This window comes from Mesoplodon mirus, assembly GCF_964341445.2.
Source record: "Mesoplodon mirus genome assembly, chromosome: 13".
NCBI lineage: Eukaryota > Metazoa > Chordata > Mammalia > Artiodactyla > Ziphiidae > Mesoplodon > Mesoplodon mirus.
The window spans coordinates 47,405,016-47,430,413 of record NC_138989.1 but is presented as its reverse complement, the minus strand read 5'-3'; the positions used below and the strand labels follow the sequence as shown (position 1 = coordinate 47,430,413).

General features: G+C 38.1%; 1 protein-coding gene across 2 annotated transcripts in view; it reads left to right on the top strand.

Moving 5' to 3' along the window:
* GAREM1 (GRB2 associated regulator of MAPK1 subtype 1) overlaps positions 1-25,398 on the top strand; it is a 221,605-nt gene that overhangs the window by 157,576 nt on the left and 38,631 nt on the right. For both annotated transcript variants that reach the window (XM_082639970.1, XM_082639969.1), the window contains exon 3: positions 5,596-5,726. In XM_082639970.1, coding sequence (XP_082496096.1) covers positions 5,596-5,726 — 131 coding nt within the window. The remainder of the gene's footprint in view (positions 1-5,595; positions 5,727-25,398) is intronic.

Sequence of the window (25,398 nt, the reverse complement as noted above, 5' to 3'; positions counted from 1 at the left end):
TGGTTTAGATAGAACCATATTATTAAAATAAATTTAACCTCTTTTTACTTTTTTAATGTGGCCATCATAAAACACATAATTGCATGTGTGGCCTGCATTGTATTTCTATGAGGCAGCACTATTCTGTAGGGTAATGTCTCATTTGATGTGTAAGTGTTAGGATTTGGTGACATATCCTTGACTTGTGAATGCCTTTCAGAAGGGACAGAATGGAATTTAGTATAGGCATGTAGCTTTCAGGTAATCTGTTAGCTCAGAGACTGTACATCTACAGACCACTTGGCATGCATACAGATCCTCCTGCCCCCTGCCTTAGGAAAATTTTTCTAGAATATTGATCAGAATTTTAAAATAAGTTAAACTATTTCATGCTCGTGGAAAGATAATTTGTAGACTTTCGTAAACTATACTTGGTTTAGTGATGGTAGCTTGACTTGGCTCATGTTCCAAATCTACAATTTATTTTGTTATTCTGCTAACGAATTAGAAAATATAAATTACAGTTGCAGATAATTGGAAGTATTGGCAAATATCTGATGTCTCTGTCAGGTGATTCTGGGTATTCCCACCAAATGGACCTGTAAATTTGAACTCTTGCTCACTGGTGACTACTTTTTTCCCCTTGTATATTACATCCTGATGCTGAAAGATTGTTTCATCCTGGAAGATAGTTCCAGTTGCTTATCTAATCTGTTCTTTGGTTGGATTGGTCCCTGAAAAATATGTCTTGAGGTTCTGTACATTATTCAGATTTAAATGATTTTTAAGTACACCATTGCTTTCTTTCTCTGTTGAGTGAAAACATTCATCAGTAGTTCAGAAACAAACCTTGTGTATAGTAATGTAGTTCACCTTTTATTTATAACTTTGAAAAACTGCAATTACTTATGCATTGCTTCATTGTTTGCCAATTCCAGGACTATATTTATTACACATTTATTAAGTATCTATTGCATGCAAGGCATTGTGCTTCCCTGACTTTAGACATGTTGAATTTGGTGCTAATGGGACTTCCAAGTATAAATATCCAACAGACCCTTAGATGTCTCTAGAAGTGAAAAGAAATGTAGACTATGTCAAATATATTTATTATATATTTGTACAGTCATTTGTACAAGAAAAATTCAAATGTTTAACTTCACTGATCTTCAGAGGGATGCAGATTAATACAGGAAAGAGATGCTTTTTAATATGCATTGAATTGTCTAATTGAAAAAATACTCAGTGCTGGCAAGATTGTGCCCCAACTAGGAGGCATGTAGCCTATTCATAGAAATATAAATTGGTTTTGGTATTTTGGAAAAAAATATAGCCATGCATGGTAAACATAAGGAATTGTGTATTATTCTTTGATTTAATAACCTCATGCTAGAAAATTTATCCTCAAAATGTGAGCCAGAAGACAAAAGAAAATCTCTTTGCAGAAGAGGGAAGGGAGCCGAGAGTTGCTGAATGGCTACTTGTGCTGAGTACTTTGCATCATCTCACTTAATACCCACAGCAGCCCTATGAAGTGTCCCCACTTTACAGGCAAGGAAGCAAGGCTCAGACGGATTAGTAATTTACCAGTATCATAAAACATGTACATGGCAGAGTTCCCACTTACATTAGGCACCTGCCAAACTCAGACTGACCATGTAAGAATAGAAAAATAGTTGAATCCATTATTAAGTGCTATGCAAGTATTGTAAGTGTCATCACGTGGGAAAATGTAGGAAAATACAGAAAGAAACAGCATAAAACTGTAGATAAACCATAGGTATTAAAAGTTTGTACATAGACTAAGTAGAATAATGGCAAATGAAAAGTTTAATTTGGCAGAACTTGTTTAAATAAGTAGTATTGAGATTGCCATAATCTTTTTGATTTTTAAAAAATTGTTTTTTATGAAAGAGGTACAATCCAACGTATTTTGTATTTTCAAACGTGTTATTCATCCCTCTACGTTCTTCTAAAAGGTGCATGAGCCGTTATGTCTGGGTACATCCTCTATTTTGTCCTCATCACCTGCCCTTTAACTCTTGAAAACGCTTCCATCAAGGTTCATCACTAGCAAAAGCCCTACATCCTTAAACCCCCCTCTGAAATTACTTTCATTTTGTTAAAACCCAAATCTGCATATGCCCTGAAAACACTGCTTCCCTGAAGGCCTCTCAGGTGGTAGCTCTATTTTTTTTTTTTTGCCCCAGAGTTGAGGGGATATAAGTGTCTCTATGGTCTTCATTGCTACCCTGACCTTCCCTGCTCCGTAAAAACTCAGCTGTAAATCTCTTGTCATCAGACAGCATCCCCTGCTCCCCCATCGTTGGTACATTCATCTACCAAGCCTAAGATTCCTCCCTCATTTCTCCATGGTTCTCACTCCTGGCTCACTGCCGTTCTCCCCAGCAGTGCTTCTCTCCTCACCCGTGGAGATTTCAGTGCTTACCTGTATGATTCATTTGATACCCCTGGCTTCTCAGTTCCTTTAGCTTCTCACCACCACAATGCTTACCTCCCGTGGTCGCCCCCTCGACCACAGAATCGCCAATAACTGCATCCCTCCGTGATCTCAGTCGCATACGTACCACTCTCTGACCTCTCTCCTCTGCCTGGTTCTCGAACTCACTCCTCCAGGGCACGGAAATCAAGTCCGTCAGAACCTGCCATCCGTTGATCCCATGATTATTTTCATCCTCTTCCCTCCCTCCCAAGATGTTGGGTCCAGCTCAAGCTCCATGAACTCCCTTGCATACATCCTGCCTACTTTGTCCCTCTTTCACATCTCATACTCACTTGGTAATTGGCTGAATCCAAATCTCTACCTGCTTCACGCCAGCCCCGTGTGTCAGACATTGGCTAGAGGAAAACACACAACTAGACTGTTTGGTTTCACTTTCAAATGATGACTGTTAACCTCAAGTGGGAGCTTAGGGCTCCCCACCAGACGTATTATGGTATTCATTCTCACTGGACTTTTTACAACCTTCTCCTCTTTCCTTAACCTCCAACACCTCCTCTCTCAACTTTATTCTCAACGGATGCCTTCCTTCCCACTTTTGCTGGAAATATTGAAGCAATAAGAGGGAGCTTCCCCCAGGTCCCACTGAACCTGCCACAGATGAACTCCTGTTGAAGGCCAGCTCCTCCACTCTGATGTCCCCCCATCTCCTCAAGGATGTGCTCCAGTAATCCTCATCATCTGTGCGTAATTCCCATCAGCATCAAACGTGCTGGTACTTCTCCCATCGAATTAAGGAAACAAAAACACTCTCCAGGCCCCATCCCACTTCCTCCCTTTAGCTACTACTCAGTGTCTCTTCTCCCCTCATCACAGAACTCCCCAAAACATCACCTGCTGTCCATTCTTGTTATTCCCAGCTCTCCTTTCTCAGGCTCTCAGGTTCAATCAGGCTTTGGCCCAGCTATTCCACTGCTCGTATCAAAATCCCCAATTAAATACAAGCTGCTAAATCCAGCAGTTCTCAGTCTCGTTTCACAGTCCTGTGCACAGCATTTGACATCACTCCCCCTTCTTCTCCTTGAGGCACTCGAATCACCTGGCTTCTAGAATGTAGCACTTCTGGATTTTTCTCGTATTTTCCTGGCCAGTCCTTAGTCTCCCAGAACTCAAACCTTGGACCTCTTCTCAGTCTACACTTGAGACCGTGGTTGTCATTAAAGTGTCATGGCTTTAAATATCATCCGTGTGCCAGTGGCGCCCAGAGTTAACTATTTCCAGCCAGACCTTTCTCCTGACCTCCACGCTTATGTATCCATCTAAGAGCTTTCGGGATATCTCCGTTTCTATGTCTAATAGACTTAACCGGTCCAGACTGAATTCCTGATCTTACCTCCTCATCTTACCCCTCCAGACCTGCCCATCTCGGTTAGTGGCAGCTCCATTCCTCAGCCGCTCAGGCCAGATTCCTCACTGCTTCCAAACCCCGGCCGTCTCATACCTGGATGATTGCAGGGCCCTCCTAACTGGTGTCTGGGCTTCTACGCCTGGCACCTTTACAGTGTGTCCTCAACATGGCAACTAGAATGATTCTTCTGTAGCATTGGTTAAATCACCTCTTCTGCACTTAGACCCCCCGGGTGGCTCCCCATCGCACTCAGATGAAGAACCACAGTTCTGCAAAGCTGTGGACAATCTAAACCACCTGTTATTTCTCTGACTTTCTTTCTCTTCCTTCTTAGCTTCTACTCACCCCACTCCAGCCACAGCATGCCAAAGATGCACCAGCCCATCCGCCTGAGGGTTTCTGTGTAGACTGTTGCGTGTGCTTAGAATTCTAAGAACTCACTGCCCAGCTACATCAAAGTCAGCCATGCCTACTCTGGCCACCCTGCACTCTCCAACCCCCTCACCCTATTTTTAATGGCACTTCTCACCTTCTGGCATATATTCTACTGATTGATTGTATTTAGCCTCTGTCTCCCACTTCAGTGTAAGCTTCAAAAGGACAGAGATTTTTATCTGGTCTCTTGATTGATTTATCTCCAGCATCTAGAATAATGCCTCCACCTAATAGATGCTTTAAAGAAAATGTGTTGAAAGTATGAAAGTCTCCCTATTTCTGCCTGATGCCCCGTGGACGCATGCAGAGAGATCTGCCTCATAATAGCTTTTCATTCCTTTTCAAGTTTCTCAAGTGTTATATTGTAAACAGTGTTCGGAAAATGACCACTAAGAAACATGGCGTCACGGACTTGATTGTACGTGGTCTTTTATGCTAAACCGAAAGCAGCTCCTCTAGAATGTGGCGGCAGTATCACAAATACCAGAAACGTCCAAGCAGCATAATAGAGCCTTGACATTTCTAGGAATATGTTCAGAGTTCTTCAGAAATCCCCCCAATTATGGATACTTTGATAGTATATTTCTACTCTCATGAATTTCACACATGGTAGTAAAAAGGAAAGATGGAAGCTACGTGCTGCTCCAGATGCCAAGTGGCTCACTCACTGCAAGGGGGCTCCTCCCAGCGCCCGCCCCAGGCCCCTTGGTCTCAAGCCCTGCCCGTGTGCCGCAGCCAAGCTATAGACTTACAAGTTATAGCAGCTCCTAGCCCTCAGCATTGCCTGCGTACTGTTGAAACCAAGGACATCTGTGAAAGCTAAGGGTCCACATATTTTATTCCATTGCACATTTTAAAAATACTAATTTAAAAAAAAATCAGTTCCCCCAGGCCACTCAGCCTTGGTTTTAGAATACAATGTATGGGGGGGCATTATTACAACTAAATGACAACGTGACGTACTGTTACAAACAACAGGAGCAACCATTTATATAACACATTAAGTTTTCAACGTCGAGTTTACATCACAAGTAAACATCCATCAAATCTGTTATTGATCCTCTGGTAATAAACTCTGAAAGTAAGCAAAAAAAGAAAAAATATGTTTGCTTTCATTTTTAAACTGATTTTTAAATAAATATCCTACTTCAAGAAAACCTTTTGCCACGGTAACTTTTTCTTTTTTTAAATGATAATGCTCAGAAAGCCTTTGACAGAGAAGAGTGGGAGTAAGGAAAGGGGATGCTGTCGCCACGGTGACAGCTGTCCAGCGTAAACATCTCATATCTCTTCCGTTTATCACGTATTTCAGGGCAATTCAAGCTGCTGGAACAAGACCGAGATATAAAGGAGCCAGTGCAATATTTCAACAGTGTGGAGGAGGTGGCTAAAGCATTTCCTGAACGCGTGTACGTCATGGAGGAAATAACATTCAACGTGAAGGTAGTTCTGAAAGAACCAAAGATTTATCCTCACTAAGATAATTTAGCTTTCAGGTTGTTGTGTACACAGTAAGTGCTCATCTATGCCTCTTAGGAGGTTCCATCTTCCTCATGAGTTGGTGTCAATGGCCAAAACTGGTCTTATAAGAACTGTGCTGTAGCTGAGCTGACCCCCACCCCAAAGGTTACTACATTTAGTTAGCATTACCTTTGGCTAGAATAACTGTTAAGGCAGATCAAAAGTTATTTTCCTTTTTTAAAATTTGGACTTTATTCCCTAAGATGTAACCATTTTTTGGCCACATCTTCTGTGAGGCTAGATGCTCTACTTGTAAGAGCAAGCAAAAGGCATATGGTAAATCTAATACCAAACACTTGTTGAGAGAAAGAGGGACTTCCAGAGCATGCCCTGACATCAGCATGTATTCATTCTGTCTATATCAGTCTACAAAAGAGGGAAAATTGATGTATCGAATGTTGCCCAATAGGTGCCTATTGATCCTTGTTCATCAGAGGAAAGCTGAATAGTGTTTACTGTGCTGTGTTGGTTTTGCATTCTTAAAGGGACAGTTCTGTCCCCTCCTACACAGTGAGCAAGCTCCTTGACGAGAGTCTGGTTAGAAGAGAGACTAACCAGAGTAGCGATGCCACCAACCAGGTCCATCCTTGTTTCAGCCTGCAAACCCACTGCACTTTCTTCAGCCACATCGACGATTACACTGACTCATTTGAGAAAATGTTCACATTGAAAGGATTTTCTGTTTAACCTCATTTCAGCAGGAAGTCCAACTGAGTCACTGTTCTCTGAATATTTCAAGATTTAGGGGGCAGATGCCAGTTTCTTGGAAATCCGCTCTATGTGAAAAACAGACTACATGGTATCTTGGCCCAAGAATGCAAGTGTCTTTACAGGTGGGGCACTCCACCCACACTCCCAGGAAGCGGGGAGATGCCCAAGACAGCTTCCTTAGTGGGGAAGTGGCTCATTGAATTGGCTAAGTCATTCTTTCCCCCGGTTCTAAAACACAGCTGCCGTGATCTACTTCCTTTAGTTTTATTATTAAAATGATTTTGTATTTAGTAAAGTTCTTTACTCACCAAATTATGCTTATGTTCAGAATATTTACAATTTTTAACTCCATCAGTGGCTCGGGCTGTGAGTCCTCAAGACAGCTTGTATTTGTTTACATTGAAGATTTGTGAGAAAGTGTTCATTTTTTAAACTTTCCAAGATTCATTGGCCAGAAGTTAATCAAATCCTATTTCATTAGTGTCTTGATTTGATTTAAATCTCTCCTTAAAACTTACATTTAGAATTAACCAAGTGAAAAAAATTTTGTTTAGAAAGCAAAGTTAATACTGCAAACTCTCTTCTGAAACATTTCATTTGCTGATAAATGATGAGAAATCTAGCATAAAATTTTTTTATGATTTTTTAAATTTCCTCAAGTATTAAAATCTAATATTCAGTCTTTGGTGGCGTATTGTTTACATGAAAGATTTTTAAAAGATGCCTCTAAGAGCTGTTTGTTTGTGAATTTGTATTGAACCAGCAATGGATGAAAAAATAATACTGAAACTAATACATTTCGATAGGGGTTTTTCCCCCCACAGAATACCATGATTGGCTATATTGATTCAAATGTATATAATAGAGATATCATTTAAAAGTTTAGCACGGGCTTCCCTGGTGGCACAGTGGTTGAGAGTCCGCCTGCCAATGCAGGGGACCACGGGTTCGTGCCCTGGTCTGGGAAGATCCCACATGCCGCGGAGCGGCTGGACCCGTGAGCCATGGCCACTGAGCCTGCGCGTCCGGAGCCTGTGCTGCGCAACGGGAGAGGCCACAACAGTGAGAGGCCCGCGTACCGCAAAAATAAATAAATAAATAAATAAATAAAAGTTTAGCACAACAGTGTGAATGTACTTAACACTACTGTCTGTATACTTAAAAACGGTTAAGATGGTAAATTTCATGTTATGTATATTTTACCACAATTTTTTTAAAAAGCAAAAAAAAAACAGTCAGTTGGACTCCCCACTGAAATGAGGCCAAACAGAAAATCCTTTCAATCTGGACACTTTTTAAAATATGTCAGTGTTACTGTGGATATTACAGATAAGTGTATGGAGTAGAAGCTTATAGCATCCATAGAACTGGTTGGATTTGGGTTGAGTTCTGTGCTATGCATACATAAATATTTAATACCTCTTGTCTATCACTCATAAAGTTGTAAGATGTCATCACATCCAGCCTGCGCTAATCATTAAGACATCTTTCAATTCTATTCCAAGAAGACTGGATAAAGGAACCTCAAGAAATTTACATAGAGATATACACAAAAGTCTGTGTGCTTAGTGAGTAAACACCCACATAAATAAATAAACCGAGGAGATTTGGGGGAAAGATGCCTGGATACTGCCTGGATTTTAAAAGAAAATGTTGGATGCCATGGTCTTCTTTAAAAATTGATTATAATGTGCATGAACATATATGCAGAGTTTAATGTGAGACCTAATTGGGGGCCAGGAAGTGCTATGCTTGGTTATTACTTCTCCTGGAGAGGAAGAGAAAAAATGAAAAACAGTACAACCTATTCATAACTATAGCTGTTACAAATATTATTAAGTATAATGTAATATGAAATATTACATAAATATAGCTATTATCCAGGAAGCAATTTTTTACAAGATAGGAGAATTCAGACCTCCTTGGAAAATTCATCCTCTTCTCTCTGCTTCAGATACAGTGTAAATTAGACCAAGAGGCTAAACAACTATAGAAATGACTTACAGTTAAGAATTGGCAGCTAACTGGCATCATGATAGTCAAAAGGCACAACTATTATTTGAAATAAATATGTATTTATGCACATATATTCATATACAGTTACAAGTGCAAATTGAAATGAAGCATGATAAGAATACAGAGTAAAACAAAAGTATTGAAAGAATAAGAACTAGTTTGGTTATTTTCAAGACTATAGCAAAATTTTATCTAAAATTTAATGGATAGTATTAGTACTACTTACATATTTATTTCAAAATAATGTATTCCTTTTATCTTGAATTAAAGAAAATATGTCTTTAAAAGGTGACTTGATGTGTTTAAAAATGATCTGCCCAATTGTCCCATCATTGATAAACTGTGTGAAATGAGTTAATATATGTTAAACGTTTAATTCTTTAAGCAGCAAATATATTTTGAGCACCCACTACATGGCCCACCCTGTTCTAAGCACTGGGGGTAAATACTGAATAAGTAAATCCTTGCCTGCTTGGAGATTACATTCTGTTGGGGAGGCAGGGAATAAATAAGCAAATACAAACACTACCTCCAAATAAAGCAATAGAGAAGACATTTGGATATACAAGTCCGGAGCTTGGGGCAGGGTCTGGCTTGGGGTGTAAATATATATTTGGGGCTTATCAGCTCCTAGGTGGTATTTGAAGCCATGGGGCTAGCTGAGTTCAGCTACATCTCAACCAAGGGTGATCCCCCCACCCCCCAGGGACATTTGACAATGTTTGGATACAATTTTGATTGTCACAGCTTGGGGAAAGGGTGGGTGCTACTGGTGTCTAGTGAATAGAGGACAGGGATGCTGATAAACATCCTACAGTGCCCAGGACAGCCCCCCCTGTCCTGATCATTTGTCCATTTCCTCCAATCCGTCCTAAGCATTATCCAGCAGAAACATCCAGAGTGCCAAGGTTGAGAAACCCTAACCTAGAGTCTAGATTAAGAGAGGAGATCTGAGGACTGAGCCCTGGAACATTCCAGCACTGAGGTCTAGAGGAGGCAGAAAGGAGTAGCAGATAGAAAGACAGCAGAGCATGTGGTATCCCTGCAGCCAAATGACAATAGCGTTTCAAAGAAGAATGGGCAATTGTGTCAAATGCTTAGTGATTGAGTTAGATAAGCACTGGGAACTCACCATTAAATTTAGCAAAATGGGAGCCTTTAGAAGCTTTGAGAGGAAGGAAATAATAATCAGCTCAGAGACCCAGAAAACAGTTAACCAGGGAAGTATAGTAGGGTGGTCCCACGGTTTTGTCAAAGTAAATTTCAAGTGAGATTACTCAGCACTAACCTTTTTTTCTTCCATCCATCTTGAGCTGGAGAGTTGGGTATATAGTCAGAGTTGGGTTCTACCAGGGAGTGTAACAGAGATGAGCAAAGGCACAGATGAAGTGCCCTGGAGTGGCAGGTAGCAATGAGCCATGAATGCAAGACGTGTAACCCCAATGAAAATTGGAGATCCCGGGTTTCCCTGGTGGCGCAGTGGTTGAGAATCTGCCTGCTAATGCAGGGGACACGGGTTCGAGCCCTGGTCTGGGAGGATCCCACATGCCCTGGAGCACCTGGGCCCGTGAGCCACAACTGCTGAGCCTGCGCGTCTGGAGCCTGTGCTGCGCAGCAGGAGAGGCCGCGATAGTGAGAGGCTGGCGCACCGCGATGAAGAGTGGCCCCCGCTTGCCACAACTAGAGAAAGCCCTCGCACAGAAACGGAGACCCAACACAGTAAAAATAAATTAATTAATTAATAAACTCCTACCCCCAACATCTAAAAAAAATAAATAAATAAATAAATAAATAAATAAGAAAATTGGAGATCCTGACAGGGTTAAGGAACTTCTGATGTGGATTTGTTTAAGGAAGTGATGTGCAAAATAGGAGAGTGGTAGAGTGTGAAGTCCTTGAAATTAAACTTGAGGCAGTAATATAAGAAATGATAGGAGTAGCTGTTTTTCAAATCTAAATAGGCAGCTGAGGTGGGAGGAACAGAAAATGGGAGACGAGAAGGTCAAGAAAATGAAAGAATATGTGGGCAGGTAACCTCTTGCTGATCATTTTGTCCATTTCCTCCAATCCCTCCTAAGCTGATGGCATTCGATGTTTTTAGAACAGCAGTCACCTGCCTCATTCACCACTTTTTCCCTCTGTTAATAACATCCAGTTTTTGGTTTCCATGGTAAGAATTTTTTTTGTTGTTTACCTGCTTTCCTACCTATTTGTTTTTAACTGTAATAGGCATTTTCTCAATTACCTCTTTTAGTTTTTTCATCAGCTATCTCTGTTCTCATGTTTACTTTCAAAGTCAGAAGATGTCTTAGTTCTGAATTGGTCATTCCAACCGAAGGCTCAGTCCTCTACCCTTTAATAAGAAAAATAGCTGCAACAACAGTTTTCAGCCCGACTTCTTTCTTTAAACAAGTTGCCGTTATCTAAAGAGCATGTCAGACTGTGTATCGTAGCTCAGGCTCTGGATTCAGAGTTGAGGTCAGACACCAGCTCCAGGCATTGACTGTGACCTTTGGCAGGTCAAATGACCCCAGGTGTCTTCACCTGCAAAATGGACAAAATGCGAGTGATACTACCCACATCATAGATTTGTCCTGAGAGTTAAATGAAGCAATGCATTCATATGCTTTGCAAGTGTCTCATGTAGGGGCTGGCTAACTACAATCTTGGGGGAAGGCACCTGTCTTGCAAATAAAGGTTTATTGGAACACAGCCATCCCCCTACACTTAGTGTTGTCTGTGGCTGCTTTCATGATACAACGGCAGAGTCTGGTAGTTGCAAAAGAGACCATATGGCCCACAAGCCTGAAATTATTACTGTGTGGCCCTGTAAGAAGAGGTTTGTCAACCCCTGATTCAAAACATAAAATCCTACTAAATGAAGTTTCACATTTTAAAAAAAATTCCCAGCACAGTTGATTTCACTTACTCTTTATTTAGTACTTTATACTCTGTGACTGAATATTAGAACAGAGTATATATGTGTTGTTGTTTCAGAACACCTTTTCACCTCAAATACTTTTTTGGAGACTTATTATGCCAGTACCCAGTGAATTATTTTACATGTCTTCCAGCCTCTCAAACCCAGCCCAGTAATGATGAGAAATGTTCCCACACGTGTATTTTCTGCCGTCAAACTAATGACTAACAAATTAAGTCTTGATGTAAGTCTGTCTTTCCTGTGACATTTGCGGAGAGAGCAGGAAGAAAGGGCAGCCTTGGATTTGGCACTGGGTAGCTTGCAGCTCTCGTAAAGTGGGGAGGAGGCTTCCTGCCTTCAGTGCCCTCAGGCACAAGCTTTCTACATTAAAATGACTGCTCCCCAGTCCTAGGGAGCCCAAATGCGCTAATCTGGATGCTATAACGTTGCTATTTTGGTTCCAGTTAGTGAGGTCCAAGCTTTCAGCTGTTCCAGCATAGATTTCCCTGGAGGCAGAATAACAAGTTTGCATTGTCTCAGCTGGGGAAAGTGCCCCACTCAGGAACTGTGAGATTTGGGCCAAATGTGGAATGTAGTCGCCACTTCAGCCCACACAGACCTCGTAAGAACCATTACCCTGTGGCTGGGTCAGAGCTCAGCTGACAGTCCTGTCACCTGCAAATCGGCTCCTGCTAACTGGGTTTGTCACTGGCAGGGGTGGCAGTGTCTCACGGCAAAGCTGCTGGAGTGTATGGCAAAGGATCTCAGAATCAACTTTTTTTAATAGGGAAAAAAAATCGTGTAAGATTCAGAGAACTTGAGTGATAGCTGAGCTTCTCAGTACTGAGAAACGTGACCAAGAATAAAGTGACAAACTGTTACAAATAATCCAGCAGGACTAGGAAATTAATAGACTCTGAGTTTTGATAATCATCAAATGTTAGACCTGGAAAGGCCCTTACACATTGCCTTGTCCTACGCCTTCTTTTAATAAATAGGAAAACTAAGAAACAGATGTCAGCCAACTTCATTGATACATACAAAACCACAAAACAACTTAGCTGCAAAGCCAGGTCCCCTAATTCAATCCAGTCATCCTTTTACTCCCTCATATTCTGTCTGTGGATTTGAGATAAGGCCCATGATTATGATCAGAAAATCCTTTCACATTGACACGATAGCTTGCACGGTAAATTCATTTTCTTTTTTTAAAAATCTAAATAAACATATTCAATAATTATTGCCTAGCCAAATCCTTCCATCTTTCATATTTCTGAAATGCTTATGGTCTGACACACAGGATTTGGCAACTTTCTGAATGTTATATGTGCCGATTTTTAGATCTTACATCATTCCAGAGTATGTTGCCAATATTTCAGAAATAAAATCCTACAAGTTAACTTGATGTTTTCTATCAGCAGTGGTGCAGTTTCTAATTAGATAGCACATGTCAAAATGAACCCCTTCAAAAACGCTACTGTAACATATTAACCCAGAATTTTTTTTAAGTATTAACCAGTATTCACAGAGAAACAAGATGGGTTCTTTCATTGTTGCTTGAAGTAGTGGTAAAGACACAAGGAAGTAGCCAAAATGCATCATTGAATAAATAAGCAAGAGTTCTAAAGTTTAATATTATTCCTGCAACTTGATGCTGAACTTTGGATTTTTTCCAAGGCTTCTAACTTACTGAGAATCAGCCAGCTTTTCCCCGAAGCTGTAGATTTGAGGCAATCTGTGTGCCTTTTATCTTAATATATTCATTCCCCTTTTTAAAGCTGCCATCTGAAAAAGTGCTGAAGAAATAAATATCTTCCCCCTCTGCCAGCCAGTTAGACTGTACTTTGTTTCCATACCTAAGATAGTTAACAAATTAAACATATGTCATGTTACTTCCTTGACTCATTTTAACAGAACACACTAAGACAAGGCCTTGGAGATACATTAGTGGAAAGTGTTTGGACTGCTCTTGATTCTAACTCTTGTCATAATTATTTTACTCTCTGCCGTCTTTCTGACCACATTCGTCTTTTAAAAGGCAAAAACAGCATATGACTAGACTTTATTCTGTGTGCATGGGCCATCCTATGTTCGTCCTGTAGAGTAATACAAAATAGTGGGACTGAGTTCTTTGGTTGTTTTGTTTTATTCTTATACTAAGAGTATAGTTGAGTCGCGGTGGTCACATCATTCCTAGTTTAAAATACCATTCCTGGTTTCTGTCTTGACCATTCAGAAAAGGAATCCTCATGCTGTAAGTTTATAATGATATCAGACAGGTGTTTTATTCCTCTGATTCTTCAAAATGGATAAGGATCATTTGCTCTGGCATTTTCTACCTCTGTGGAGCCTTTAGAGTGTGAGTAGTTCTAGGTAGCCAGCTTTTGGGGTAGCTGGGAATTATAACAAAAATCCTGTCTAAAATGACTGTAATTTTCTTTCAGTTTCTTAAAATGTATTGTACTTTCTATCATCCAAAAGAGAAGAACTGGAACAAAATTTAAACTCATCCCCCTCTCCTGATGTGTATGGCTTTTACCTTTATGTGGGGAGACCCTACAACCCTGAGAGTTATGTGCTTTATGGTCTCATTTAAATTGTTTGTTTGTTGCCTCTTATGTTTGTTAGAATACCTGCTTTAACAGTCCGTATTTCCAGTGTTGATTTCCACTTCTATTCCGCTGTGGGCTGGAAACTGGTAACCAAGCTGGATAGAGTTTTAGTTAGATGGGAGTAAGTATAAGTACCCTTAAGGTCCTTAAATCTTTTTCATAAGCCCTCATATCACATCTTCTTGGCTGCTCAGAGGCCTCTAGTTCACTACCTTATTCTTGGCTACATTTCAGAGAGATCAGAAATTACCGATTAGTATGCAACCTGAATTTTGTCAGATGTAAGAATGAATTTTAAAAATGAAGAGTGAATGAATTTAGAAGTAGCCAGTTTTTATTTGTATTTTCCAGTTTTTAAAAATTTCATCTTTTCCTTATCATGAGTCAGATGTCATTTATTTTCAAGAGTCATTCAGAATGATAAAATTGGATACTATGGTGAGGCTAATTGTTTCAGTGTTTGAAGACAGCCCAGTGCTTTTTTCGTCATCTGAGGTTTCAAGACCTCCTCTGAAAAACTACCAGTTGGCAAGCCCTCGGCTGCACCGTCACAAATTAAATCATGGCCGTTGTACTTGTCATCCTTGCCCTATTTCCTGTTTAAAAAAATAAAACACTCAGGATTGACATTTATCTTAACTCTTCATGCCCTTTCTTTCTTTCTCATTTTCTGCCATTTTCCCAAAAGAAAGAGTTACAAAAATCGAAGTTCGGGGGGAAATGATCTAATATTAATCAAATATTGTCTATTTAACCAAGTATCAATCAGATCAATCCTGATTTTTTTATTTCAAGAGTTGAGATTTTAACCTCTGTTACATGTTTCATCTTTAAAACAACTATTCTTAGGGAACAGGTTGCCAGTCACCAGGGACAGAGAGAAACAGAAGAGGTGGGGAGAGAGAGTATGTGTGTGTGTGTAAAATTTTATGCCAGTGTTTTTAAATGTTGCTTGACCTTGGGGTATTCTGAATGGTATTATGAACAGTAAAACCCTGATAGTTTCCTGGATTAGACCTATTAGAGTTGTTTAGATAACACACTTTGAATGACTTCCTCTCAGGAAATATTGAAACTGGAAATGTTAACCAGGCACGCATACCCAAGCACTTAGACAGAACGCATTGTTTCTTTTGCTATTAAAAAAATTTTAAAGGAAAGAAATTATGCAAATAAATCACATCTGTAGCAATCAGAGGAGACTGTTTGGCTCAACTGTCAAAGGAAGAACACTTATTTATGAGCTTCTTCCTCTGTCAGTGACCGCAAGATTCGTCGGTACATTAGTCTCCTAATATATGCAGAGCTAATTGTCGGCATGAATGGTGACATCAGAGTTGGAAGCATGGAGCCACAGATTGTACGCACATATGTTATGCATTTTTATGTATGGGAGTAGGAGTAACTTCCTTTAGAAGTACAGACATACACGAAAATGTAGACAAAACTGTTGAGGGGCCCAGAGAGTGACATTTACTGAAGATAATTTAGATCTGTTTAATCTGTGTGAATCGTGTCTCACAAACTATGTGGACATTCTCTTTCAGATCATTTGGTGTGCAGTACTCACTAGACCTATAATTTCTTCATTCCGGAAGGTGTATGTTTATAAAAGTAAATAAGGAAAAATAGAATAAGCACCAATTTAAAGAAGCTAGAAAGAGATATTTCTTCTTGTTATTCCTTCATGTTTGAGAAGCATTGTTGGCTCCCTGTATGTTCACTGGAAACAGTTTGTTGTATGAGTGAACGTGTGTGTTTCCTCAAATCTCATGAGAACCCTTTCTCAACATCCTTGTCTCCATTCTGATCCAAATGGATGAACTGCCAACTTTTTTTATAAAGTTCCAATAAAAAGGAAGTATAGCAATGCATCTGAGCATTTTGGAGACCAGTTTATCCTAAAACAGTATATTCTGAATCATTTCAATATGTTCACTTCCTTTGAGATATAACTGTAATGATATTTCAGTCCCTACTCTGACATTAAGTTTTATTCTGGGATAACACATTCAATAAAAACTTGAGCAATTCTTTAGTACGAAGGAAGGATAATGCTTAAAAGGTAGCAGTTTGGGCTTGAAAACAGTAGTGCATGAAAATAGAAAATAACATGAAAATACAGAGATGTGAAAGGTAATGTGAAGCAGAATTATAAGAATTAAAACTTTTTAAGAATTACTGTTAATAAAAGTAATAACAATAATGGTCTCCCCTTATTGGGGGCTTACCACTATGGGAAGTTGTTTACCTACATTGGTTAAGCTTGAGAAGTAGCTGATGGTGTTCTCATTTTACAGATGAGGAAACTGAGGCTCAAAAAGGTAAAACACTTCATCTGAGATCACCTAATAGTAAACAAGATTCAAACTCAGCTTGTAGTTTAGTTATTAGTATTGTACCAATTAATTTCCAAAGAACATGGTTCTTTTTACATCTATACCAGGGGTCAGCAACCTTTTTCTGTAAAGGCACACAAAGAGTAACTAGGTTAGAGTTTGCAGGCCATACAGTCCCTGTTGCAGCTACTCAACATTGCCAGTGGAGAGTGAAAGCAGGCACAGACCGTGCAGAAACAAATGGGCGTAGCAGTGTCCTAATAAAACTTTATTTACAAAGTCAGGTGGTGGGCCAGAATTGGACTGTGGGCAGTAGTTTGCTGACCTCTGATCTGTGTTATTATAAGCTTAACTAGATGCCAGCTGGAAATAAAAGGGATAAACCAAAAATTAAAATTAATAGCCAGTGAATCTTCCTAAGGACCCTTGGTGACCAAAGTCAGGAGAATAAAATAACTGAAACCTTGAAGCTACAGGTCCTGTAGGAAAAGACAGTCAGCTTTCATACATGCCAAGTACTGTCATGTATAAATGATATACTAGCTTAAAAGAAAACCCTCTTCTATATTCTTCAAAACTGTCAAGGTCATAAAAAACGAGGCAAGATAAAGAAACTCACAGGACAGAGGACTAGATGCAATGTGGTATCCTGGTTTGGTCCAGGAACAGAAAAAGGACATTCATGGAAAAATTTAGTGAAATCCAAATAAAGCTTATAATGAGGTTAATAGATTGTACCAATGTTCATTTCTTAGCTTTGATAATGTGCCATGGTTTTGTAAGATGTTAACAGGAGAAGCTAGGTGAAGGGTATACAGGAACGCTCTGTACTGCCTTTGCAACTTTTCTACAAATCTGAAATTATTCCAAATAAAAAGTTAAATTTTATTTATTATTAATTAATTGATTTAAATTCCTAAACTTACTCCAATATAGAAGTCCAGGTGAATGCTGAGTCTGAAAATAAACACAGCTAAGTTGAGGACTTGTTAAAAAATAATAGTAATAATACTTATCTGAGTCTGCTGAAATGGATTTTAAACCTTAGGAGCCTGAACTGCTGTTAAAACAGTATTGTGCTGCCATTTAGGTACTGAATATGCCTCCTTCAGAGGGATTCCCTTCACTCCAGAGACAACAGAACCGTTCGTTTTATATAGCACTAATGTTGATCGACAAGCTCCTTTTCCCAAAGGTTAAAATTATATAGAGATGACCCAGAATGGGTAAGAAATTATTTACAAGGATTCTTACTACCTAGTTTTCTAAAGACATAATGATTCCTACTCAGTAAGCAGTATGAACAATGTCAGTCACTTGACCCAAGATGCTTTTTTATTAATATAAAGGAAAAAATACATCTCAGGCTTAATGTACTCCTGATACTAAAATGTGATAAAGATAACATAATAATAAAACTGTAGACTAATCTCACCTGTGACTAAGATACCTCAATCATAGATCAAATGCTATCAAGGAGAATCATGCAGTATATTCTTTAAGTGCAACATGATCACATAGAGATTTTTTCGGGCATGTAGTGTTGTTTTACTATTTGGGAATCTACCATTAAAATATAAAACACATATATCAAAATGAAAAATAAACATATGACTATCTTATTGGATACAGAAACAGCATTTGGTAAAAAAAAAATTAATCTCATTGTAGAAACTTCTAGAAAACTAGAATTGGAAAGACACATCACTAATAAGATTTTCTAAAATATCCATTTCAAACCAACAAATTCCTTGTAGTTGATATTAAAACACAGATAATATTCACATTAAAATGTGAAAACACTCTTGCCACCACCACTCTATTGTGGGGAGAAAGGATGAAAACTTTAAAAATGAAAACAAATTTTTCGACTGCATAAGATATAATTACCTAGGAATCCCAAGAGAATCAACTGGGAAAAACTATTACAATAAGATTACTGGACACACAGAATAGCAGCAAAGTATATTCAACAAGATAGTAAACAGTAATGTTCAGGAATTGATAACAAAGGCAAATTTAAATACTAATAAGGGAAATAAAAGATATGAATACATGGTGAGAGTTTTCATGTGCCTATTTGGAAATACTAATATAATGATGTTACTTCTTGTCAAAATACCATGTAGATGTACTTCCAGTAAAATTACCAATGCAAACCATGGACAGGATGATTCTAAAGTTCATCTGGAAAAATAGGCAAAAATATCTAAAATTTCCTATTGTCATGTTTTCTTTTAAGTTTTTATTTTTAAATAATTACAATCTTAAAGAATTGTTGCAAGAATAATATAAGATCTCCCTAACCACTTTAGATTCACCAACTTAACATTTTGCACATTTGTTTTATCATCCTCTCCTCCTGCATGTGCATATACGTACATATATATAACTTATTTATGTTTTTCTGAACCATTCAAGAGTGAATTGCATACATTATGCCCTTTGCCTGTTAATAATCAGTGTATATTTCCTAAGAATAAGGATATTTTCTTATGTAACCACGGTATGTTGATAACAATACTTTTATTTACAGTCTGTATTCTAACTTTGCCAAGTGTCCCAATGTCGTACTTTATAGTATTTTTGTTTCTTCCAGTACAGAATCCATTCCAGAATCACGTATGGCATTTACTTTTCATTTCTCTTTATTTCACTTTAATCTGAAACAGTACTGCAACCTTTCTTTATCTTTCATCACATGGATGTTTTTCAAGAATACACACCAGATATTTTATAGAATATTTCTCAGTTTGGGTTTTTCTGATATTTCCTCATGATTAGATTCTGTAATGAATGCGCTTTTAAGGTGGAATGTTATGTGATTGAGGTCCTGAACTTCTCAGGGAATCACATCCAGAGGTACGTGACGTGAACATGCTTCTCTTTGGTAATATTAAGTTTTATCACTTGGTCAAGATGTGTCCAGTTTCTACCCTCTACAATTACTTTTCCTCCCCTGGTAATTAATTAGCTTCTGGGGATGACATTTTAAGACCTTGCACATTATCTGTTACCTTAATCAAACTTCTATAAATTCAGTATTAATTAATGATTCTAGTGTATAATCTTTACTGTAATAGATGATACAAAATTATGATTTTTTTCAATTCCACCACTTCTTTACATTTGTCAGCTTTTCCCCCATTCATTTTTTTCATTCATTCATCTTTTTGTTAACAATATGGACTTAGATGTTCCTGTTTTATTCAATAGATTATAACTCTTTACAGTCTTCATTTACTGTGGTACTCAAATTGTCCCAGATTTAGCCAGTGGGGGCTAGTTCAGGCTGGCTCCTGTGTCTTTTTGACATGATCCCATCATCTTATGAGCAATTCTTTACTTTCTGGCACAACAGAATGTTCCAAGCTAATCTTGTATCTTTCCTGCCCTAGCCCTGGAATCAGTCATTTTTCCCAGGAACCCTAGTTCCTTTTAATGGGGAATGAGTTGGGCACTAAGTATACTTGGTGATAGTTGGAATCTTTGCTTCTAGTCCCTTGGAAAGAACAAAGCTAAGTAGTATGTGTGTGTGTGGTTTCCTCAAATTATGAGTTGGTACTAATACCTCCAATTCCAATCCAACCCTGTGGAGTTCTTGTTTGCTTTTCCCAATTCCATACTTCTGTCTCCCCTGCCACAGTGAAAACTCTGGCTCCCAAAATATCGACACATTTACTCATTTGTTCAGTCCTACAATACACATAGAGTTGTTTGAGAATCACTGTACCTATACCCCTATACAAAATAAATCTACTAAAAAGAACACAATCTTGGTTGATCTTTTCTTTTCCCTACTGGTAGTATATAGTCAGTGTTCCAAAGTTACTTGGATTATTTCTCTGTCCCCAGGGCTGTTAGTTTATTCATTTGAAATACAGTTGGGTTCATCTGTTTCCATTTGCATTCAGCTTTTTTTTTTAATTTCTTGTTAACTTTTATTTTACTTTTTGAATATATAGACCATTAGCATACTTCCTAAAAGACAAAACTCTATAGCAAGGTTTACTCACAGAGGTGTCACTCTCCCCCATGTCTCTTCCTCCCTCCCCTCCCTCCTGTAAGTGACCAATTTCATTGTTTTCTGGTTTATTTTTCTTGTGTTCCTTAAAAAAAAATAAGCAGAAATATACACACACACACACACAAACACACAAACTTTTCCTTCTTTCTTAAACAAAAAGGCAATATACCATATAAATTTTCACATGCTTTGCTTTTTTTTAAATTTAGTATATCCTGGAATTTATTTCATACCAATTCACTGAACTAATAGTACTCATTCATTTTCACATAATATCATTTCGTGTGTGTACCATAGTTTATTTAATCAATTGTCGATGTTTGGGCATTGAAATAGGTTCCAGTATTTTACAAATACAAATGATGCTACAACGAATAACCTTGTACATGGGTATTTTCATACGGTTGGAGAAATGTCTTCAGGGTTATTTCCTAAAAGTAGCATTGCTGGGTGGAGGGATACATGCATGAATAGTTTGGTTAGATATTGCCAAATTCCCGGCCACCGGGCTTGTACTATTTGCATTTCCACCAGCTATGAACAAGAGTGCCTGTTTCCCCATAGCTTTACCAACTGAGGGCAGTGTCAAGCTTTTGAATATTTATCAGTGTTCTAGGTGAGAAATGGTATCTCATTGTAATTATAGCTTACATTTCTGTTAGTATAAGAAAAGTTGAACATCTTTTCATAGATGCATCTTTTTAGTAGATTGATTTTTCATGGCTTTTCTGTTTTTCTGGAGGTTTGGGGGTCTTTTTTAAAAACTACTTATGTATTAGGGATGTTAGCTCTTTTTCTGTCATATACACTGGAAATATTTTCTGTCAGTCTGTTATTTGACTTTTGACTTTGCTTCTCTTGTTTCTTTCCATCTAAAAACTTTGAGTCAGAATAACCACAAGTGAGAGCTTTTGTTGTCAGATCTCAAAATGTATGATAAAGATACAGGAATTAAAACAGTATTGTTATGATAGGAAAATAGGCAGAAAGGTCATAAGGATAAAATGGCCCCTAAATAAATACTAATATATGTATACATTTGAGTGTATGTGTTTTATAAATTTAATATATGATAAAAAATCAGTGATGAAAGGGATGGTTATTTGGAAATGTACTGGACACTCAGTTAACTATTTAAAAAACTGAAGTTAGATCCCTACCTTAAATAATCCACCAAAAAAATTAAATAAGTTAAATATTTAATAAATGAAACCATCAAAATGCCGGAAGAAAATATTGGTTAATGATATCAACATTTCTCAACCTGAACACCAGTGAAAATTGGACTGGATAAATCTTTGCTGTAGGACTGTCCTGTGCCTTGTAGCATGTTTAGCACCATTCTTTGTTTGTACCCACTAGGTGTAAGCACCCTCCCAGTCATGGCCATCAAAAATGTCTCAAGACACTGTCAGATATCCCCTGGGCGGGGGCAGGGGGGGTTGCAAAACCACTCCTAGATCAGAACCTTGATCTATATCTTCTCAACAGGTAGACACATAACACCCAAGAATGAAATCACAAAGGAAATGTTTGAAAATGCTGCATAGAAAAAAACTTTAATACTTAAAGAAGGTATAAAATTGAAATTCAAGCAACAAATTGGAAAATTTATAGCATAAATGACATTCACATTGCATAAATAGTAATAAGATAGCCATCACAACAGAAAAATGGGTGAGGGACACAAGTAGACAATTCACAGAGGAAAAACTCTAATAGCTTGATAAATAAATACCAAAAAATATTCACAATACTATTATCCAAGCATATTCAACATAAAACATAAATAAATGCAGGATACATGCTTTACTTTTAATATTGGTAAACATTAAATTTATTCAGTATGGGTATGGGGAAACGTAACTTCATCGAGTAGAAATATGTCTATGTATAACATTGATGAAGTACAATGGGTAACACATATTAGACCTTTCACATGTATACACAGCTTTGTCCATGCAATTCTACTTCTGAGACTTTATCCTAAGGAAATAATTGAAGTGTAAAAACGTTTGCTGCAGTACTATTTATACTTGCTAAAAATTGGGAAATCCCATCTGTCTAACAATAAGGAATTGGTCAAATGAATTAAGGCATATCCATATATAATGGAATATGTTAGGTTAGTATTACAATTGATGGAGTATATGCACAGGAAAATGGATAAATTACAGTGAGAAGCAGAGCAAGAAAACTGTGTATTTATATATCTCTGAGATAGACTGATACACTCATTTCTTTTTTTTAAATTTCATTCTTTTTAATTGCTGAGTAGTATTCCAATGTATATATGTACCACATCTTCTTTATCTGTTCATCTGTCAATGGACATTTAAGTTGCTTCTGTGTCCTGGCTATTGTAAATAGCACTGCGGTGAACATTGGGATGCAGGTATCCTTTCAAACCATGATTTCCTCTGGATGTATGCCCAGGAGTGGGATTGGTGGATCATATGGTAGCTCTATTTTTAGTTTCTTAAGGAACCTCCATACTGTTCTCCATAGTGGCTGCACCAGTTTACATTCCCACCAATGGTGCAGGAGGGTTCCCTTTTCTCCACACCCTCTCCAGCATTTATTGTTTGTAGACTTTTTGACGATGGCCATTCTGAGTGGTGTGAGATGATACCTCATTGTAGTTTTGATTAACATTTCTCTAATAATTAGCGATGTTGAGCATCTTTTCATGTGCCTCTTGGCCATCTATATATAGCTTCTTTGGAGAAATGTCTATGTCTTCTGCCCATTTTTTGTTTCGGTTGTTTTGGGGTTTTTTTTATGTCAAGCCGCATGAGCTGTTTGTAAAATTTGGAGACTAATCCCTTGTCGCTCGCATGTTTGCAAATATTTTCTCCCATTCTGTGGGTTGTTTTCTCATTTTGTTTATGGTTTCCTTTGCTGTGCAAAAGCTTTTGCGTTTAATTAGGCCCCCGTTGTTTATTTTTGTTTTTATTTCCAGTACTCTAGGAGGTGGATCATAAAAGATATTGCTGAGATTTATATCAAAGAGTGTTTGGCCTATGTTTTCCTCTAGGAGTTTTGTAGTATCCGGTCTTACATTTAGGCCTTTAACCATTTTGAGCTTATTTTTGTGTATGTTGTTAAAGGATGTTCTAATTTCATTTTTTTACATGTAGCTGTCCAATTTTCCCAGCACCATTTATTAAAGAGACCATCTTTCCTCCATTGTATAGCCTTGCTTTCTTTGTCATAGATTAATTGACCATAGGTACATGGGTTTATTTCTGTGCTTTCCACCCTGTTCCATTAATCTATATTTCTGTTTTTGTGCCAGTACGGTACTGTTTTGGTAACTGTAGCTTTGTAGTATACCCTGAAGTCAGGGAGCCTGATTCTTCCAGCTCCATTTTTCTGTCCCAAGATTGCTTTGGCTATCTGGGGTATTTTGTGTCTCCATACAAATTTTCAGATTTTTTTGTTTCAGTTCTGTGAAAAATGCCACTGGTAAATTGATTGGGATTGCATTGAATCTGTAGATTGCCTTGCGTGGTATGGCCATTTTAACAATATTGATTCTTCCAATCCAAGAACATGGTATATCTTTCCAACTGCTTGTATCATCTTCACTTTCTTTCATCAGTGTCTTACAGCTTCAGAGTACAGGTCTTTTGCCTTCTTAGATAGGGTTATTCCTAGGTATTTTATTCTTTTTGCTACAATGGTAAATGGGATTGTTTCTTTAATTTCTTTTTCTGATCTTTTGTTGTTAGTGCATAGAAATGCAACAGATTTATGAGTATTAATTTTGTATCCTGTAACTTTACCTAATTCACTAATGAGCTCTATCAGTTTTCTGGTAGCATCTTTAGGATTTTTTATGTATAGTATCATGTCATCTGCAAACACTGACAGTATTCCTTCTTTTCCAATTTGGATTCCTTTTATTTTTTTTTTCCTTCTCTGATTGCCATAGCTAGGGACTTCCAAAGCTATGTTGAATAAAAGTGGCAAGGGTGGACATCCTTGTCTTGTTCCTGACCTTTTCCATTGAGTATGATGCTAGCTCTAGGTTTATCATATATGGCCTTTATTATGTTGAGGTATGTTCCCTCTATACCCAGTTTCTGGAGAGTTATGATCATAAATGGGTGTTGAATTTTGTCAAAAGCTTTTCCTGCATCTATTGAGATGATCACATGGGTTTTGGGGGGGGTGAATTTTATTTATTTATTTTTTATACAGCAGGTTCTTATTAGTCATCCATTTTATACCCATCAGTATATACATATAAATCCCAATCTCCCAATTCATCACACCACCACCACCACCACCACCCCCGCTGCTTTCCCCCCTTGGTGTCCATACGTTTGCTGTCTACATCTGTGTCTGTGTTTCTGCCCTGCAAACCAGTTCATCTGTACCATTTTTCTAGGTTCCACATATATGCATTAATATACAATATTTGTTTTTTTCTTTCTGACTAACTTCACTCTGTATGACAGTCTCTAGATTCATCCACGTCTCTACAAATGACCCAATTTCATTCCTTTTTATGGCTGAGTAATACAACATTGTATATATGTACCACATCTATTTTATCCGTTCATCTGTCGATGGGCATTTAGGTTGCTTCCATGACCTGGCTATTGTAAATAGCGCACAAATGAACATTGGGGTGCATGTGTCTTTTTGAATTATGGTTTTTTCAGGGTATATGCCCAATAGTGCAATTGCTGGGTCATATGGTAATTCTATTTTTAGTTTTGTAAGGAACCTCCATACTGTTCTCCACAGTGGCTGTATCAATTTACATTCCCACCAACAGTGCAAGAGGGTTCCCCTTTCTCCATACCCTCTGCAGCATTTGTTGTTTGTAGATTTTCTGATGATGCCCATTCTAACTGGTGTGAGGTGATACCTCATTGTAGTTTTCATTTGCATTTCTCTAATAATTAGTGATGCTGAGCAGCTTTTCGTATGCTTCTTGGCCATCTGTATGTCCTCT